General features: G+C 65.6%; 3 protein-coding genes across 17 annotated transcripts in view; 1 reads left to right on the top strand and 2 right to left on the bottom strand.

The window, feature by feature from the left end:
- GRIN1 (glutamate ionotropic receptor NMDA type subunit 1) overlaps nt 1-15,402 on the top strand; it is a 28,406-nt gene extending 13,004 nt beyond the window's left edge. For 2 of the 14 annotated variants that reach the window (XM_018056251.1, XM_018056253.1), the window contains 16 exons: nt 3,921-4,042; nt 4,113-4,287; nt 5,747-5,891; nt 5,988-6,071; nt 8,126-8,267; nt 8,366-8,493; nt 8,677-8,841; nt 8,916-9,034; nt 9,147-9,259; nt 9,332-9,480; nt 9,591-9,748; nt 10,300-10,461; nt 10,577-10,686; nt 10,808-10,953; nt 12,117-12,227; nt 14,578-15,402. In XM_018056251.1, the coding sequence (XP_017911740.1) occupies nt 3,921-4,042; nt 4,113-4,287; nt 5,747-5,891; nt 5,988-6,071; nt 8,126-8,267; nt 8,366-8,493; nt 8,677-8,841; nt 8,916-9,034; nt 9,147-9,259; nt 9,332-9,480; nt 9,591-9,748; nt 10,300-10,461; nt 10,577-10,686; nt 10,808-10,953; nt 12,117-12,227; nt 14,578-14,646 (2,098 nt within the window). In that variant the 3' untranslated portion in view covers nt 14,647-15,402. The other 12 variants (XM_018056254.1, XM_018056255.1, XR_001918902.1 and 9 more) reach the window with 10 other exon arrangements.
- On the bottom strand, nt 15,400-17,401 carry LRRC26 (leucine rich repeat containing 26). The gene is made up of 2 exons (XM_018056259.1): nt 15,874-17,401; nt 15,400-15,795 (listed from the first exon to the last, which is right to left on the bottom strand). Exons 1-2 carry the CDS (start codon nt 16,562-16,564, stop codon nt 15,485-15,487), a joined length of 1,002 nt encoding a protein of 333 aa, XP_017911748.1. The 5' UTR covers nt 16,565-17,401; the 3' UTR covers nt 15,400-15,484.
- On the bottom strand, nt 17,488-19,289 carry TMEM210 (transmembrane protein 210). 2 transcript variants are annotated; one of them, XM_018056261.1, is made up of 4 exons: nt 18,333-18,420; nt 18,093-18,228; nt 17,846-17,875; nt 17,488-17,709 (listed from the first exon to the last, which is right to left on the bottom strand). In XM_018056261.1, the coding sequence occupies exons 1-4, from the start codon at nt 18,418-18,420 to the stop codon at nt 17,532-17,534; spliced, it is 432 nt and encodes a 143-aa protein (XP_017911750.1). In that variant the 3' UTR covers nt 17,488-17,531. The 2 variants fall into 2 exon arrangements, with proteins under 2 accessions (XP_017911750.1, XP_017911749.1); XM_018056260.1 differs by having other exon boundaries at nt 18,093-19,289.

Genomic DNA, 19,702 nt, shown 5'->3' with positions numbered 1-19,702 from the left:
ACACACACAGACACACAGCCACACACACACACACACACACTCAGAGACACTCATACACACACAGGCACACTGCCATACCCCCCCCACACACACACTCAGGGACACTGATACACAGGGACACTGCCACACACCACACACACACACTCAGGGACACTCATACACACACACACAAACACTCAGGGACACTCATACACACAGGCACAAACACTCAGGGACACTCATACACACAGGCACACACACACACGCACTCACAGGACACTCATACACACACAGGCATACCGCCAACCCCCCACACACACACACTCAGGGACATTGATACACACACAGGCACACTGCCACACACCACACACACACACACTCAGGGACACTCATACACACACAGGCACACCACCACACACCACACAAACACTCAGGGACTCTCATACACACACAGGCACACCACCACACACCATACACACACTCAGGGACACTGATACACACACAGGGACACTGCCACACACACACACACACGCACTCATAGGACATTCATACACACACACAGACACACAGCCACACACACACACACACACTCAGAGACACTCATACACACACAGGCACACTGCCATACCCCACACACACACACACTCAGGGACACTGATACACAGGGACACTGCCACACACCACACACACACACTCAGGGACACTCATACACACACAGGCACACAGCCACACACCACACACACACACTCAGGGACACTCATACACACACACAGGCACACAGCCACACACCACACACACACACACTCAGGGACACTCATACACACACGCACACAGCCACACACACACACACTTGCCAGACACTCAGACACACACAGTCACACCACCACACTCATACACACACACAGGCACACAGCCATACACACACACACACACACACACTCAGGGACACTCATATACACACAGGGACACCGCCACACACCACACACACAGACACTCAGGGACACTCATACACACAGGCACACAGCCACACACACACACACACACTCAGGGACACTCATACACACACAGAGGCACACAGCCACACACCACACACACACACTCAGGGACACTCATACACACACACAGGCACACCGCCACACACACACACACACATGCACTCACAGGACACTCATACACACACAGGCACACCGCCACACACACACACACACTCGCTAGACACTCATACACACACACAGGCACACAGCCACATACACACACACACTCGGAAGACACTCATACACACACACAGGCACACAGCCACATACACACACACACTCGGAAGACACTCATACACACACAGTCACACCGCTACACACACACACACACATGCACTCACAGGACACTCATACACACACACAGGCACACAGCCACACACCACACACACACTCAGGGATACTCATACACACACAGGCACACCACCACACACCACACACACACTCAGGGATACTCATACACACACAGGCACACCACCACACACCACACACACACTCAGGGATACTCATACACACACACAGGCACACAGCCACACACACACACACACTCAGGGACACTCATACACACACAGGCACACCGCCACACACCACACACACACTCAGGGATACTCATACACACACAGGCACACAGCCACACACCACACACACACTCAGGGATACTCATACACACACAGTCACACCGCTACACACACACACACACATGCACTCACAGGACACTCATACACACACACAGGCACAGAGCCACACACACACACACACACACACTGAGGGATACTCATACACACACAGGCACACTGCCACACACCACACACACACTCAGGGACACTCATACACACACACAGGCACAGAGCCACACACACACACACACACACACTGAGGGATACTCATACACACACAGGCACACTGCCACACACCACACACACACACACACTCACAAGACACTCATACACTCACAGGCACACCGCCACACACCACACACACACGCACTTACAAACACTTGCTCACCTAGACACAAGAGCAGACACACCGCACCGGCACACGCCCCACACCAGCACACACATGCTCACAAACATAGACTTGTGTGCCACACACTACCCAGGGCACAGGCCCCACACACGCACATACACGGCCCGTGGAGGCACAGCGTTCACCGACCACACGCCCACCTCTTGAATCCACTTGTGGCCTCTGGATTCAAGCGGGAAGGAACCCCTGCCCTCACACACTGGCCCTCAGAGCAGAGAGGCCAGAGTCCCACTGCAGGGGACCAGCTGGCCCAGCACAGTCCGCCCCTGGAGCCCAGGGATGCCAGCAGGCCCCTGGGCAGGGCCGCTGCCGCCCTAGCTCGCCCTGTCCCCCACCCGACCCCCCGGCTCCTCCTCACGAAGCCTGTTGAGAGCATTTTGCAGGGCGACTTCATTAAGCCAGTCTTAACTTTTGAGCAGTTTTCTCTTGAGCATGTCAGAATCTCTAATTTGTTTCCAAAACATTTTTTTAAAGTAATCCTCCTGAAATTGTCTTTACGGGATCAATTATTTCCATAAAACAGTTTGATGTCGATCAGGCTTTTGTCTGCAACTGCTTTACTGAAGGTATCGATTTACACAGACACTAGCATAGGTGTGTGCTCACCACCAGTGCAACCTCACAGACCTGGATGGCGTCAAGCAGACAGGCCCCTCCACCAGGCTTTGGGGGAGCCGCGCCCCGACATGCGCGCGCTGGTGCCGCCAGCCGTCTTGGCTGGGTGCAGCCTGAAGCACCTCTCTTTGGGGCTGCGTTCTTGTTTAAAGCAAACACTGAGCGTTTGCGTTTTCCCCTGAGAAAACTAGGGGCTGACTCCTAGGGTCCCTAGGGCTGCCTGGGTTTCCCACATCAGCCGTTGTGAAAATGCCCCCCCCCCAGACCATCTCCCGAACTGCATTGTCTCCCGCTGCCCATGCATCAGAGAAGCAAAATGTCCGTCATGTCTGGGGTCAAGTTCCACCCTGCAGGGAGAGGAGGTGGGAGTGCCATCAGGCCCAGGGTGCTTGTCCTGACCAGGGGGATCCCAGCCCTAGGGGGCGGGGTGCACAGAGGCTCAGCTGTGAGGAAACACAGGAGCTCAGGGCAACGTGTGCCTGCAAGGTGAGGCCTGGGCTCTGTCCTGCCAGGGGCTCTGCCCTGGGTGGTAGGGATAGCACCCAGGGCTGGGCACCCAGAGATGCTTGTTCAGACTCCAAAAGGGAGAGCAGGTGCCCTCAGTGCCCCAGTGGCTTCTGCTGCGATGCTCAGGGCAGCGCCCTGGCATTTGGTCCCAGCAGCATCCAGAAAGATCCCAGCCTCTCAGTTCACACGCTCAGGCATGGAACCAGAGGGGTGTGGCTTGCCCAGGAAGCTGCAGGAGCACAGGCTCAGGGGTGGATTCTCAGACACAGACCCGAGCCTCCACTTCCCACCGTGCGCCTTGGCTCCTCAGTCCCTGTCCTGCCAGGGATCCTGTTCTGCCTGCCTCACAGGGAGGCTGTGAGAATTAAATAGAAAGGCGCATGGAAAGCATTCAGGATAGTGCCTGGTGCGGGTGAGCAAGTTACTCGTCAATAATGGGCCATCACTGTCTGTGTCATGCTGACCCTGTCCACAAGAGCAGGGGGCCAGCAAGAGGCCTCTGGCAAGCTCTGGGGGTCTGGGCCCCACCCCATCACTTCGGGGCTAGTCCTCGGGCCCATGTGCAGTGCCGGCTGGGGGAGGGGCCGGGGTGGGGGGTGCCCCCCATCTCTGCAGTGCCTCCAGGGCTCCCTGCAGACCAGGGGCGGGGGAAGAGGCAGGGGAAGGCCACACTGTGGAGGGGGACCTGGGAGTCGAGCAGCCGCCGCCGGCCGCGGGTGGGGAGAGCTGGAGTCCTGGCCGTCACCCCGCTCTGCCCCACAGCGAGGACGACGCTGCCACCGTGTACCGCGCAGCCGCGATGCTGAACATGACGGGCTCGGGGTACGTGTGGCTGGTGGGGGAGCGCGAGATCTCGGGGAACGCCCTGCGCTACGCCCCGGACGGTGAGTGCTGGGCTCCGGGGTCCCGGTGGGCAGGCGTCCCCCGCGGGCTCTAAGCCAGCCCTTGCCCCAGGCATCATCGGGCTGCAGCTCATCAACGGCAAGAACGAGTCGGCGCACATCAGCGACGCCGTGGGCGTGGTGGCCCAGGCCGTGCACGAGCTACTCGAGAAGGAGAACATCACCGACCCGCCGCGGGGCTGCGTGGGCAACACCAACATCTGGAAGGCCGGGCCGCTCTTCAAGAGGTGGGCGGGCCAGTGGGCGGGGCCGCCCCTCAGGGTGGGCGGGGACGTTCTCTGAGGTGGGCTCCGCTCCGTCTGAGGGGGTGGGACGGCTGTTCCAGAGTGGGCAGGGCCGTTCTCTGTGGGCGGGGCTGTTCTTCCAGAGGTGGGCGGGGCCACTTTCCGGGGTGGGCGTGTCTGATCCGTCCGAGGCGGGAGGGGCCACTCTTCCAGGTGGGCGGGGCCGCTCCGTCTGAGGGGGTGGGGCCGCCCGTCTAGGGTGGGCGGGCCACCGTTCCGGAACCCGAAAGAGTCGCTCCAGCCCAGCGTGCTGCGCCTACAGACACAGTCTCCTTCCCCACTCCTCTCTGCCCCCACCTGACTCCATCCTCACCTCCATCCGCGCTGTGATAACCATCTGGTCCATTTCCAACACTGACACCATCGCCTCGAATGTCACAGAAGCACGGCTGCCTCCATTGCCCCTGTCCCCACCTTTAAACACTGAAGCCAACGTGAGACCCCACCCCAGTCCCCAGGATGACTAACAGCCCTGGGGAGGAGGATCCTGCCTCGGGCGGGCACTGGGAGCTTCCTCAGGCCCAGGAGGTCAGACAAAGATTTTGGGGATGGCACCCAACTCTGCTTCCCTGGTGACTCAGGTGGTAAAGAACCCGTCGGCAATGGGGGAGACCTGGGTTCGATCCCTGGGTTGGGAAGATCCCCTGCAGGAGGGCATGGCAACCCACTCCAGTATTCTTGCCTGGAGAATCCCCATGGACAGAGGAGTCTGGAGGGCTACAGTCCCTGGGGTCATAAAGAGTTGGACAGGACTGAGTGACTAAGCACATCCGAGTCTGCCGAGAGCCAAGGTTGGCAAGAGACACAGTGGGTGGCCGCAGGAGTTCACACAGAGAACCCTGGACACCGCGCCACTAGTGTGGGGAGGCCCAGTCGGTCACCAGCACCCACCCCCAAGTAGCAGGCGCAGAGTCTGGGCCGCGGTGCCCACAGCGGGAGCACACACAGCTGCAGACACGCAGCATATGTGCACACAGGCACACACGTGTGCGTGTAGATTCGGAGAGGCTCACGGGACATCACACTTGTGCCACGGCTACACGCACAGGGCTGCACCCCATACAAAGACCTGGTGTGTGACACGTATATGGCCCAGTGGACACGCCACACACACACACACACACGCGCGCGTGTGCACACGCAGGAAGATGAGACCTCAACCCAGCCTCCTCCACTCACTGGTGAGCGGGCCACCGCGTCCTCCCTGGGCTTCTGCCACCTCACCTGTAAAGCTGTCAGAATCAAACGTCCCAGCCCACAGGAAGCCCTCAAAACAGGGTCCAGAGCCGAGGAGCCGCTTGGCTGGCGTGGCTGTGCCGTCTGTCTGGGCTCGCCCTCCAGGCGGCTCTCAGTGAGAGCAGGGAGTGCATCCCTGATGGCCCAACCACACTGCCCTCTCCAGGGTGCTGATGTCTTCCAAGTACGCAGACGGGGTGACCGGCCGCGTGGAGTTCAATGAGGACGGGGACCGGAAGTTTGCCAACTACAGCATCATGAACCTGCAGAACCGCAAGCTGGTGCAAGTGGGCATCTACAACGGCACGCACGTAGGTGGGGGTCATGAGGGGGTGGGGGCTGGGGCCTTAGGGCCCTGGGGCCGAGACCCCTGCGTGGCCACCTCCATCTCATACTCCCACCCCCAGGTCATTCCCAACGACAGGAAGATCATCTGGCCGGGCGGAGAGACCGAGAAACCGCGCGGCTATCAGATGTCCACCAGGCTGAAGGTGGGGCCCCGCCTCCCTGCCCAAGTCTCCGTGCACCATGGCCTCCATCCTGTGCCGAGGGTGCAGAGGGGACAGTGAGGGCCCTGAAATGACTAAAGGTCCTGGGACCAGCCCAGCACCCACTGCACACACCTGGCGCGGCGGAGGCGCTGGGAGAGGCAGTGGGTGCAGGAGAGGAAGCCCAGCCGCCCGGCCCCTCCTGACCCCATCCCGCTTAAGCCTGGGGCAGCCATGTGGACCAGGGCTCCCCTGGGGACGAGGGACAGACCGGTGGTCTTTCTGTGGACTTCAGTACTCTGAGTGCTGAGCCCCAGTCCTGGAGATGATGCCCCCCCACTCTTCGGCACTCCTCCAGGTGGTCTCAGCCCACCGCCCACCCTTGGCCTTCCTGGCCTCCTGCTGGGACTGGCTCAGACTGTCCTTCTGAGCTGGGTCTCCCTGCGCTGGCCAGCCCCTCTGTGATTCACTGGGCCTCTGGGAGCCCTCCCCTGGGACCTCATCTCTCACAGCTTCTCTTCCACGTCCCGACTCTGCTGCGCTCCTTCAGGCTCATCCCAGGATGCCTCCCAAGAGTCCCTCCCAGACTGACCCACACCAGCACCAGGCTGGTGCCCGAGCTCACTAAAGGCAAGGAGCCTCACACCGCACTTCTTGTGGTGCCCCCGGGTCCTCTCTTGACCTCCTCTGCTTTCTGAGCTACCCCACCGCATGGTCTCTCACTGGGCCTCTTTGTCTGCACCTGCCCGCAGGGCACCAACCCTCTCTGTGGGCAGAAGGGATTTCCCCAAGCCAACACTCAGGAAAGAGGCCTTGTGTTGAAGAGCCTGAGTGTGAAACAGACAGAACAGATGGCCAAGATGGTCCCCTACAGGATTCGAGAGCCAGAAGGCCTTTTGGGACTTTTTGTGTGTCGCTTATTTTTTTGACACTGAACTGTTTATTTTCAACTTAGTTCTCATTGGAGGATAATTGATTTAGTGTTTGTTTCTTCTGTACAGCAAAGTGACTCAATTATACACACACATATGTCCACTCTTTTTAGGTTCTATCCCCATATGGGTCACTGAGCGCAGTTCGCTGTGCTATGCAGTAGATCTTATTAGCTCTCTATTTTACATGTAGTAGTGTATGTATATGTCAATTCCAATCTCCCGGTTTATCCCTCCTCTGTCTCACTGATTTTTTTTTAAAGCATGAGCATATTACTTGTATAATAGAAATGGGGATGAAAGTTTTAAAGGCAAATAAGCCCCTTCAGGGGCTCCCAGTCCCCTGCCCTTGGGGGAGCTGGTCACCCTGCAGGAGAAGGGGCCTCTCTCACCAACCCCATTCACCTCATAGACTCAACCCCAGCACCATGTCCCCCGGGACCCGTGATCCTGTGCAGTGACTGGCTCAGCTCCTCTGCCTGCGTCTATCCTGCCTACTCTCAGCCTTTAGGGCTTTGAAGGACAGAGAGGAGAGAGTGCCCAGCGTGAGCCCCAAGGAGCCCCTGGATTGAAGAGGCCACGGCAGAGAGGGCAGTGATCGGACAATGACCCCCTGCGGGTGGAGGCTGAGGCCAGGAGAAGCTGGAAGAGCCAACAAGGGCAGTCCCTTCGTGTCCCTAGTCCTGGGCAGGCTCTGAGTGGACATGCTCCTGTCTTCATGGCAGGGGTGGGGGCAGGGGGTAGGCTCTGGGCTGGGACAGGGAGGTCCTCAGCCTCAAGAAGTCAGAGAAGGGGCTCAGGGCACACTGGACATCTGGCAGGCTCCGCTGACCAAGGGACTGTTCTGTAGGCCAGGACCTGAAGGAAAAATGGCCAAGAGAAGGCACGGTGTTCCAGGAGGCCAGTTGCCCTCTGTGCACTGGGCGAAGCCTTGGGGTCTGGTGCCCCTCCTCGGGGCAGCAGGCTGATTGCTGCCTGAAGCAGCATGGTGGGGGGGGGCGGTGGTGTGGGAAATGTCAGGGATCTGGGGAGGGGGGCTCCAGGGAATTCTGGGTGCTGAGAAGAGGGCAGCGCCCAGGACAGCCCAGGGCTGGTGGTCCAGGCCTTATGTCCCCTCGTCCCCAGATCGTGACGATCCACCAGGAGCCCTTTGTGTATGTCAAGCCTACGCTGAGCGACGGCACGTGCAAGGAGGAGTTCACCGTTAACGGGGACCCGGTCAAGAAGGTGATCTGCACCGGGCCCAATGACACGTCGCCGGGCAGCCGTGAGTGCGGGGCGGGGGCCAGGGGCACTGGCCTCGGGCGGGCAGGGACCACGTGCCCGCGCACCCCTCGCTGACCGCACCGCGCCCCCGTTTGCCAGCGCGCCACACTGTGCCTCAGTGCTGCTACGGCTTCTGCATCGATCTGCTCATCAAGCTGGCGCGGACCATGAACTTCACTTATGAGGTTCACCTGGTGGCCGACGGCAAGTTCGGCACGCAGGAGCGGGTAGGAGTGGTCCCTAGGAGCCGGCGCAGGACCGGGGCCTGCTCCCTGGAGGGTCTTCGGCGGGCGGGGCCTGAGCCTGGGAGGAGTCTGGAGTGGGTGACCCATGAGATGGGTCGGGGTGGGAGCCTGTCTGGGGAGTGGGGTCCGCGGTGTCCGCGTCCCCACCGGCGGGTCGCCCCACAGGTGAACAACAGCAATAAAAAGGAATGGAACGGGATGATGGGCGAGCTGCTCAGCGGGCAGGCGGACATGATCGTGGCCCCGCTGACCATCAACAACGAGCGCGCGCAGTACATCGAGTTCTCAAAGCCCTTCAAGTACCAGGGCCTGACCATTCTGGTCAAGAAGGTGAGCGAAGGCCAGGCGGGGCGGGGCGGCGTCCCGGGGGGGCGGGGCGGCCCTGACGGCCTGTGGCCCCGCAGGAGATCCCCCGGAGCACGCTGGACTCGTTCATGCAGCCCTTCCAGAGCACGCTGTGGCTGCTGGTGGGGCTGTCTGTGCACGTGGTGGCCGTGATGCTGTACCTGCTGGACCGCTTCAGGTGAGCGCGGCCCGGGGACCAGACTCCTTTACCCGCGGGCGGGCAGAGCGGGCGAGGGCCGGGGCAGGCTGCCCCTCCCGCCCTCTCCCGCCCGCCCTTTGCGCCCCCGCAGCCCCTTCGGCCGGTTCAAAGTGAACAGCGAGGAGGAGGAGGAGGATGCGCTGACCCTGTCTTCGGCTATGTGGTTCTCCTGGGGCGTCCTGCTCAACTCAGGCATCGGGGAAGGTGAGGCGACGCCAGGCCAGGGCCCCGTCCCGCCCCGCCGCCCGCCCCGAGCTGACGGTCCTCTGCCCGCAGGCGCCCCCAGAAGCTTCTCGGCGCGCATCCTGGGCATGGTGTGGGCGGGGTTCGCCATGATCATTGTGGCATCCTACACCGCCAACCTGGCAGCCTTCCTGGTGCTGGACCGGCCGGAAGAGCGCATCACCGGCATCAACGACCCGCGAGTGAGGCCGGGCCCGGCTGGGGGCTGGGGAGAGAGGCGCTCAGGCCCTCCGCTGCGTGGGGTGGGGCGCGGCCGGGGAGCAGCCACGAGCCTGGCTCTCTGACCCCGCAGCTGCGGAATCCCTCGGACAAGTTCATCTACGCGACGGTGAAACAGAGCTCGGTGGACATCTACTTCCGGCGGCAGGTGGAGCTGAGCACCATGTACCGCCATATGGAGAAGCACAACTACGAGAGCGCCGCGGAGGCCATCCAGGCCGTGCGCGACAAGTGAGGGGGCGGGGCGGGGCCAGCGAGGGGCGGGGCGGGGCGGGGCGGGGCCACCCAGGCCGTGCGCGACTAGTGAGGGCGGGGCGGGGCCAGCGAGGGGAGGGGCGGGGCCAGCGAGGGGCGGGGCGGGAGAGGGCGGGGCCACCCAGGCCGTGCGCGACTAGTGAGGGCGGGGCGGGGCCAGCGAGGGAGGGGCGGGGGCCAGTGAGGGGGCGGGGGCCAGTGAGGGGGCGGGGCGGGAGAGGGCGGGGCCACCCAGGCCGTGCGCGACTAGTGAGGGCGGGGCGGGGCCAGCGAGGGGCGGGGCGGGAGAGGGCGGGGCCATCCAGGCCGCGCTCGACGAGTGAGGGCGGGGCGGGCGGGGCGGGCGGGGCGCGAGTGAAGGGAGGGCTGGACCGGCTGGGGGCGTCCACATCCACACTCAGTGTCCCGGCCGTGTGGGAGCCACGGGGAGGGGACAGACGGTGGGTCCCCAGCTGGCAGGAGGAAGGCTCGCGGGGAGCCAGGGCCACGTGGAGGCGTGGCCCCCGTGACCCCGCCCCTGCCCGCAGCAAGCTGCACGCCTTCATCTGGGACTCGGCGGTGCTGGAGTTCGAGGCCTCGCAGAAGTGCGACCTGGTGACCACGGGCGAGCTCTTCTTCCGCTCTGGTTTCGGCATCGGCATGCGCAAGGACAGCCCCTGGAAGCAGAACGTCTCCCTGTCCATCCTCAAGTGAGCGGGCCTCACCCGGCCCCGCCCCGCCCCGCGAGCCCCGCCCCGCCCCGCGAGCCCCTCCCGGGCCCACCCCGCCCTGCCCCGCCCGGGCTCACGCGCCCCGTCCATCCAGGTCCCACGAGAACGGCTTCATGGAAGACCTGGACAAGACGTGGGTTCGGTACCAGGAGTGCGATTCGCGCAGCAACGCCCCTGCTACCCTCACCTTCGAGAATATGGCAGGTGGGCCCCCTCCCCCCTCCCCACCCCCGCCCCCCGTCAAGGCCCCTGCTAAGCCTGGATGGACGCCCCAGGGGGCCGCAGCGGGAGCAGCCACAGCTGAGACACTGGGTGTCCCCCCCAGGGGTCTTCATGCTGGTGGCTGGAGGCATCGTGGCTGGGATCTTCCTGATCTTCATCGAGATCGCCTATAAACGGCACAAGGACGCCCGGCGGAAGCAGATGCAGCTGGCGTTTGCGGCAGTGAACGTGTGGAGAAAGAACCTGCAGGTAGGGCAGGCCGCCCTCCGAGGCCTGGTGCCCATGGCCCGGCCCGGCCCGGCCCTCCTCCATCCCCGCAGGCGGAAGCGCTGGCTCTGGCTCCCAGAAGCCCAAGTGGCGAGGACTGGAGCTGGGAGCCACAGCCGAGGCCGCAGTGCTGGGGGCCGCCTGTGGGTGGCCGCCTCTGCGAAGCCGGGCTCCGAGCGTCCACCTGGCCCCTCTGTCTCCAGAGTCGCCCACCGAGGCCCATTCCATAGGAAGGCAGACTGAGGCAGGGTAAGACAGGGACCCAGCTGGGTGTAGTGTGTGAGTCCAAGGCGCAGTCCACCATCCCTCGCCGCCCCACGCCCCTCCAAGGACCCGGTTCCCTGCCACCCTGCTGTGCTCCATGTAACTGCAGTCTGAGCTGGTCCGCCGGTCCTGCTGGGCACCCCAGGCTGCACCCGTGGGGCTCTGCTGGCAGCAGGGGACGGGCTGCCCACAGCCCACCTGGGCCGGGCTCGTGCCCCACAGGCAGCCCCAGCTCTTCTCTTCCTCCGGGTGCCTCCCCAGAGCCTGTGTCCTGGGAGGAAGCCGGTGTTGCCAAGAGGGAGGGCCGGGGCCGGGGTCACCGGTGTCCCCACACCTCTCGTCTGCCCACCCTTGCTCTTGGGACCTGGCCGCTGCTCCCTGTGGCGGGCGCAAGGCCCACCTGGCCATCAGACCTGAGGCCAGGGTCCCAGGAGCCGCCTCTGTCTCTCTGTCACTCCAATCCATCTCGCCACCTGCTTTTAGTCCCTTCAGCCCCTTCCTAAATCTCGGTGCGCTTCCTCTGAGGTCAGAGTGGCTGGTGGGGCCTGTGGGGGTGACTCACCCGGTGTTCAGGGGGTTCCTCCTCCTTGGGGCACCGTACACCAGGGGCACCTTGGAGCCAGGGAAGACAGCCAGCTGAGGACCCCACCCCGCCTCCCCGAACCCAGTCCCAGCACAAGGAAGATCAGGCCGGAGACCCCGGCAGCAGCAGAGGCCCCCTGCGAGCATGGGGCCGGTGGCTGGTCCGTCCAGGACAGGGAGGCAGGCAGGAGCGAGGGCCCGCGCGGCCAGCCAGGCTGGGCAGCAGCCCCCAGGAGCAGGCGAGGGCAGGTGTGGCCGCCGCCCTCGGCCGTCTAATCACTTGTGCGTGTTCATTTTAGGATAGAAAGAGTGGTAGAGCAGAGCCCGACCCTAAAAAGAAAGCCACACTTAGGGCTATCACCTCCACCCTGGCCTCCAGCTTCAAGAGACGTAGGTCCTCCAAAGACACGGTAAGGGGAAGAGCGCCCAGTCCCACGTGTCCGACTCTCCCCTCGCCCCCGTGTCTGTGTCCCGTGCGTCAGGCCCGCCCTCGCCATCCCACCATCCGCCTCCGCCCGCGTGGCCCTTCTGCGCTCACCGCTGCCCGCCCGGCACACTAGGGCCTCTCTCGGACTCTGGGCCCCTCTCTCGGCCCTCGCCCGCGGGCCCGCCCGCTGGGTTGTCTTCCCCGTGTGTCTCTGCGTTAGTCTGCCCCCCGTGCCATGATGCCACGCGCCATCTTAAAGCCATGTCATGTCGTTGGTCAGCCGGCCAGCCTCCCCACTCAGGGCTGTGCCCGCAGCCCCGGGCGCACAGGGCCACCCCGTCCCGGGCTCCTCAGCCGTCAGGAGGCCACACCACCTCCCTGTCGCGCCCGTCCCTCCAGCTTCTCCCAGGCAGAGGCCCACTGCCCTCGCTCCCTCCCTGCGACGTCCGTGGAGGGGAGCCTGTGGCGTCCCACCGTCCATCTGTCTGGCTGCCAGCCCTGCCACCCAGACGCCTGTCTCTCGTGCCTCACCAGAGCCATGCCTGTCGCATCCCCTCCGTGTGGTCTCTGTGTGGGCCGGGGCTGGGGGGCCGGGCCCGGCTCCATCTGGGTGGACGGCTGGGGCCTGGAGTTGGCACAGGCCCCTGGCCACAGGGGCCGTCAGATGGGGAACGGGTGGGACCAGAGGCGGCAGCTCCCACCCCAGGCCGAGCAGGGGCCCTGCGGGAGGCGTGCTGGCAGCACCTGGGGGTCTGAGAATGGGGCGGGGGGGTGGCCCCGAAAGCTGTGGCTGGCAAGCCTTGGGCACCGAGGCTCAGGGAGGGGAGACCCCCATGTAGGGGAGCAGTGCTTCAGCGCCTGACCCCCAGCCCCTTCAGAGCCTGAGCCAAGGGTTCCCTGCCTTCCCGCCTGGGCAGCCTGTCTCTGTCCCAGGTGTGTGTGCTTGAACCCCAGGCCTCCAAGACTGGCCTAGCCCTGCTGGGAGCGTCCCCGGGCGAGGAGGGCCCGCCCAGGGCCAGCACAGCCCTCAGCCCATCAGCTTCCCCGCGGTTCAGGGGCGGCTTGTCCTCCTGTCCACAAGGAGCCCCCAGTTCACAGGCAGCATCACCCCAGCCTTACGATCCAGGTGGAAGCAGGATTTGTAGCCCCTGCCCACAGCGCGAGGGAAGAGGGGCAGGCGCAGGACAGACAGGGCGCAGCGCAGAGCCATCCAGGTCTGGGGTGAGGTCACCGCCTGCCCCAAAGGGGCCCGTGAGGCCAGGCTACTCCACTGCTAGGGCTCAGCACAGGCAGAGTGGCTGGACAGGGGCGGCCCGAGGGGCTGAGCACAGGCCTGGAGCCCTGCAGCTCGGGAACTGGGTGGGGCCTGAGCCAGGGGCCCCGCCGGGGGCTGGGAGGGCCAGCAAGGACCAGTGGTGGGGCAGCCGGGGAGGGGGCGCCCAGCAGACAGAGCTCTGGGGCCAGGCAGGCGAAAGGAGGGGCAGGAGAGTTACATAGGCAGTGGGCCACTTTCCGAGGGCAACAGAATCCCACCCCCGTCCCGGCCCAGAGCCCACTCACAAGCCCCTTAGCTGGCCTGGGCGCAGCTCAGAGACCCTCAGGGTGCCTGTCCCGGGACACGCTCCCAGCAGACTCCTTGCCCGAGCCTCCCCGGGGACCACCCTCCAGGCCAGCTCTGGTGCCACGTGGCATCTGGGGCTGGCCGGCCCTGCAGGGATGACTGGGGACACTGCCAGCTGGGGGCTGGGCAGGGGAGGGCAGCCCAGCCCCCCCACCGTTTCCGGCTGGGCACCTGCTCGGAGGGAGGCCTGGGTGGGGGGCTCTGTTGGGAGGGGTGGGGTCAGTGCGGCCGCTGAGATGCGCTGCCCCTGTCCCGTGGCTGGTCTGGGCCAGGGCGGCACTGGGCGCTCAGGGCTGGGTCCCTGGCGGCCGGCGGGGCCAGCGGGTATTGATTGTTGGTTCTTATTTATAGAGCACCGGGGGTGGACGCGGCGCTTTGCAAAACCAAAAAGACACAGTGCTGCCGCGACGCGCTGTTGAGAGGGAGGAGGGCCAGCTGCAGATGTGTGCCCGGCATAGGGACAGCTGAGACGCCCTGCCCGCCCTCCTCTGCCCCCTCCCCCGCAGACAGACAGACAGACGGACGGGACAGCGGCCCGGCCCACGCAGAGTCCCGGAGCACGACGGGGCGGGGGAGGAGCGCCCCCCAGCCTCCCCCAGGCCGCGCCCGCCTGCCCGCCGGTCGGCCGGCCGGCCGGCCCACCCGTCCCGGCCCCGCGCGTGCCCCTGGCGGCCGGGCTAACGGGCGCCTTGTCTGTATTTCTATTTTGCAGCAGTACCATCCCACTGATATCACGGGCCCGCTCAACCTCTCAGATCCCTCGGTCAGCACCGTGGTGTGAGGCGCCCGGAGGCGCCCACCCGCCCCGTTAGCCCGGCCAAGGACACTGAGGGGTCGTGCTGCTCGGGAAGGCCTGAGGGAAGCCCGCCTGCCAGAGACTGCCCACCCCGTGCCTCCCGTCCGTCCGTCCGCCCTGCTGCCGGGGGGCAGCCCCTGCTGGACTGAGGCTCGGACGAGAGCCGCTGAGGACGGGCCAGAGCTGAGCTGGCTGGGCAGGGCCTCAGGGCGCTCCGGCAGAGGCAGGGCCCTGGGGTCTCTGAGCGGCAGGGGGAGCAGTTGACTCGGCCCGGCAGAGGGGCTTGGCGCAGAGACTGGAGCCCCATCCTTCCCAGCCACTCCCAGAGCTACGGTGGGCCTTGGCCCGGGCTGGCTGGGCCACCCCTCCCACGCCCTCGCACCGCACGGCCTCCACCCCACCTCCCCCTTCCTGCCTGTACCCCTTCTCCGCTTCACCCCATCCTCTGAGCTGGCCCTGCCCTTCCTGGACTGCAGACCCTGAACTCCACCCGCTGGCAGCGCCTCCCTGGGGCGCGCTCGGGCTCCCCACTGCCTCCCACCTTCTCCGGACCCTGCGAGGGCTGAGCCTTCTCTTTGCCTCCTCAGCCCCGCCGCGTGCAGGCCCGGCCCTTCCGCGTCCGGGCGCGCCTCCCCCGTGCGGCCCGGGCCCTCCAGCCCAGGGGCCCGGCGCGCGCCGACCCCCGCCCCGCCCCGCCCGGTGTGTGCAGTGGTGATGCCAAAAGGAATGTCGCGAAAATTTCGAGCTGAGTCGCTTGTTGACGCCGTCAGGAATGCGGGAGGGGCAAGCGGGTGGGGAGAGGTTCGAGGGCGGCCGCGGCCCCTCAAGCTTGGGCGGCGGTGGCCGCAGGCGAGGCTGTGCCGGGGCCAGGATCCGGCTGCCGCCTCTGCTGGCGGCGGGCGGCGGCGCGGCGGCGGCGGCGGCGGTGGCGAGCGCCGCAGGCAGTGAACGCGGAGCCCAGGGCCAGACAGGCGGCCAGGCTAGCGAGGAAGGAGACGGGCCCGAGAGCATAGACCACGGCCAGATCCTGGGCGGCAAGGGGCCGCGCGCAGTGGCTGAAGGCGGCGTCCGGGAAGGCGGTCAAGGGGCTGAGCGTCAGGCGCCCCGGCGATACGCAAAGCAGCGTCTCGGCCTCTGCGGGACACGGGCGCGGCGTCAGACGGTCGCGGGGGTAGCGGCCCGCCCTGCCCGCCCGCGCCCCCGAGGGCTCACCTGGCGCGTGCCGCGGGTGTCCGCGAAGCCAGGCGCAGAGTGGGCGCAGCGCGCAGCCACAGGTCCAGGGGTTGCCGCGCAGGCGCAGCGTATTGAGAGCTGGCAGGCCAGCCAGGAGCCCGGACGGGAGCGCAGGCAGGTCGTTGTCCTGCAGGCTGAGCGCGCGCAGCAGCGGGAGCGCGCCCAGCGCCGCGGGCTCTAGGCGCGCCAGCCGGTTCTCAGCCAGCGAGAGGGCGCGCAGAGCGCGCAGTGGCGCGAAAGTGCCGGGCAGCAGCCCCTCTAGCTGGTTGGCGCTGAGGTCTAGCTGCTCCAGCGCGCCCAGGCCCCAGAAGGCCCGCGCGTGCACCCAGCGCAGTCCATTCTCGCGCAGGTCCAGGCGGAGCAGCGCGCCGGCATCCACGAAGGCGCCCGGAGGCAGCGCGTGCACGCGGTTGTGGTTCAGCAGCAGCACGCGGACGCGCCGGTTCAAGCCCCCTGGCACGGCGGGCAGCGCGCGCCCCGAGCAGTTGGCCTGGCCCCCCGGCGCGCACACGCAGGCCTCGGGGCAGTCTAGGGCGCCCGGGGTTCCCCAGGAGGCGGCTGCGGCGGGCGCCTGGGTCCAGACTGGCCATGGCAACAGCAGCAGTAGCAGCTGCAGCGGCGGCGGCGGCGGCGGCGGCGGCCCCCACGAGGGAAAGGAGGGACTCCGCATGGGGACAGTCGTGGAGGTCCGCTGTCCGCGTGTTGCCAGAGCCTGTCCGACCCTGCGGCGGCCGCACAAATATCAACTCTCCGGCCTGAGCACAGACAGTTCCTGTCCCACGGCTGGTCCTGCGCCTAGGGTGGAGGCTGGGCACACAGCCAAAGGCAGGGCACTGCCAGCCACCTGTCCCAAAGCTCTGAGCTCCACTTGGCTCCGGGCCAGCAGCGCTGTAAAGACCGCGCCCCCTCCTCACCTGTGTGGTGCGCCATCCCGTGACCCCAGGAGGCCTGAGCAACTGGGCCATGCCATCCCCCACAATCTCTCCCCTGCCCAACTCAGCAGCGACACAACTTAGGAGCCAGTGCGCCCTGCTGCACAGCCCCCTCTGTCTCCACTCAGCAAGTGATCCCAGGGCGCACACAGCAGTCCCCACCTAGCACCGCCCCATCCCCATGGTGGACGGCTGAGGGGCCCCTGAGCCCGCCGACCAGGAGATGTGGTGGGGGCGGGCGGAAGGGCAGCACTCCTGAGGAAGGGGAGGCAGTCACCTGCCCCCCCCCCCCAAACAAGGGCTCTCCCGGAACCTCAAGGAAACTCATGGGTGGGGCAGGGCACGCGGCCCAAGTCCTCCCGTCACATGCTGCTTCTCTGGGCTCAGGCGAGTCACAGGTCCTGTCTTAGTGTTTTCCCGGGGTGGGGCAGGGGCCGGGGCCTGCAGGCTTCACGGGACAAAGCAGCAGGCAGAGGCAGGGAGGAGCCGGGCTGAGGCATGCAGGAAGGGCAGACACCCAGAGGTGTGGACCCCTGCCCGGAGGGTGGACAGCGTGAGCCTAGAGCGGGCACCCCAGTGAAGAGAAAGGGGGCGACCAGATGCGTGCAGGGCCCCCCCACCGCGGACGCCCCCCGAGGGGCCCAGGGAGGACAGCACAGAGTAACTAAATACCGTTTAATTCCCCTCCCGCTAGCGCCCAGAGCCCTACTCAGGTGGGGGGGGCGGCTCCTCCAGAGTCGAGTCCATGGTGATGGTCATGAGGCCATGCTCTTCCAGGGGCTGTATCATGGGGACCGCCGTGTCGGGGTCCATGAGGTGAGACTCCACGTGCACCGTGCGCAGGTCCATACGGTCTTCCTGCAGCCCGAAGTGCCCCACCATCCTGCGCAACACGGCCCGGGTCAGGCCGGCTGCAGGCCACCCCGACCACCTAGGCCTCCACCTCCCAGGCAGCGGCCACCTCCCAGGGCACAGCTCACCCTTGGGGCCCTCCCCTGGGAGGAGGAGGTCTCACTCACCTGCTGTCCATGTGTGCAGGGCACGTTTCACTGGGGTGGGGGGACAAAGGTGAGGCGTGAGTCTGTGAACAGCTCAGCTGGCCTCCAGGCACCCAGAGGTGCCTCCCTCCACCTCTCCCCAACCCAGTCTGGGAGACATCCTTCCCAAGCCCTCCTGCTGACCTCACCCAGTGAGACCGGGAGCCTGGGAGAACAGCCTGACCCACAGTCCCCACCCCGCCACCAGTCAGCCCTGGGATTCACGCACCCCTTGGCTCGAATGACACCAACGGCCACGATGACCAGGGCGCAGAAGCAGCTAGCGCTGATGCCTGCCAGCACCACCAGCAGGGCGATGAGGGCCTCGCGGCTGAGGCCAAGGCTGCACTCGCAGTAGCCTCCAGCTGCAGAGACACGGCCCGGGCGGCCAAGGGCCCGCGTCACCCGCCAGTGGCTGACCCCTGAACCCCGCCCCCATGGCCCCCGGGCCTGGCTGGGGGGGCCGCACCTGCAGCAGGGACGAGCAAAAGGGACAGACATATGAGGCCGAGGGGGCCGCCGAGCAGGCAGGAGTCGGGCTGGGGACAGGCGGCCATGTCCAGCCCCCGGCCCGCCGCACGCCTCTGGCTGGAGCTCGGCGGAAGGCGCTGACCTCACAATGGAGCTGTGAGGCAGGGAGGGCGGGGGCAGGGCCTGTCCTGGAGCTTCGCTGCCCTGGGCGCTGGGGGCCTCGGGGAGCCCCGGGCAGGAGGCTCCAGGATGGACAGGGCTGGTAGGGCGGCCTGGAGTGCCCCGGCCAGATCTGAGGCAGGGCGGCAGCAGGGCTGCCCTGGCCTTGGGGGAGGACCACTTCACCTGAAGCAGTACCATCTGTACTTCTGCCCCTGGGGGCAGGGAGGTGGCGGCCTGGAAAGCCAGAGGTCCACAGTGGGCAAGCCCCAGCCTCCGTTTGTCAGGATGAGGGCTGCAGCAGCTTGGTGGCGAGAGGCTGGCCTGGGGTGCAGCTGCCTAGTGTCCCCACACTCCCCCAAAGACTGAGACAGGCAGGCGGCCTGGGCCTGGACCCGGCAGCGTTTGCAGAACACCCTCGAGGAGCAGTCAGCTCTGAAAGCACTACGACAGCGTCGGGAGCTCTGGGTTAGTTGTGTTGTTAGTTAGAACTCATGGCCAGCTCTGCGGTCTGTTCCCCGTGTGACCTTCCCGCACACCAGGCAACTGCAGCTCGCGGGAGCTCAAGGTTAACCTCAGCCCTTCCCCTCTTCCCCTAAGGACCTGCCAAGCAAACTCAGGCAGCAGGAGGAAATAGCTGTCCCACACCTGACCCTTCAGGGCACTGGGGGCTGCAGCCAACCCCTGGTCACCGGGGACCTCCCTGACCCTCGCATGGTGCCGCCTCCTGGGGGCGGCTCCTGGCACACCTCTGCACCCGATGAGTGAGGCAGCAGCTTGAGGCGCTGGGTCTCACCACACTCGCCCACACACTGAGGCCAGAGGGACTTGGGGCAGGTGTGTCCACACCCAGGGGCTGGCAATGCCACCCTGCCAGGCAGGTCCAGCCGGTTTCACCCAGGCTAAAACGAGGACAGGCCCGGCCCAGTGCCAGGCAGGAAGTTCTCTTCCCGTGACCACAGCACAGACCCCCGGCAGGCCGAGTCCAAGGGGTACACCCGCCGGCCTCTCAGCATCCGCAGACCACTCAGGCTCTGTGAGGCCCTCCACATCTTCCTTCAAACTCCACAGCAAACCCCACCCTAGGGCATAAGGAGTTCTAGAGCGAGCTCCTGGTGGGCCAGCAGTCAGGACTCCGGGTGCCCTGCCATGGCTGGGGTTCGGTCCCTGATCGGGGAACCGAGACCCCAGATGACCCTTGGTGTGGCC

Source organism: Capra hircus, chromosome 11 (assembly GCF_001704415.2).
Source record: "Capra hircus breed San Clemente chromosome 11, ASM170441v1, whole genome shotgun sequence".
NCBI lineage: Eukaryota > Metazoa > Chordata > Mammalia > Artiodactyla > Bovidae > Capra > Capra hircus.
The sequence above is the reverse complement of the archived record's forward strand: the minus strand, read 5'-3'. Positions and strand labels throughout refer to the sequence as shown.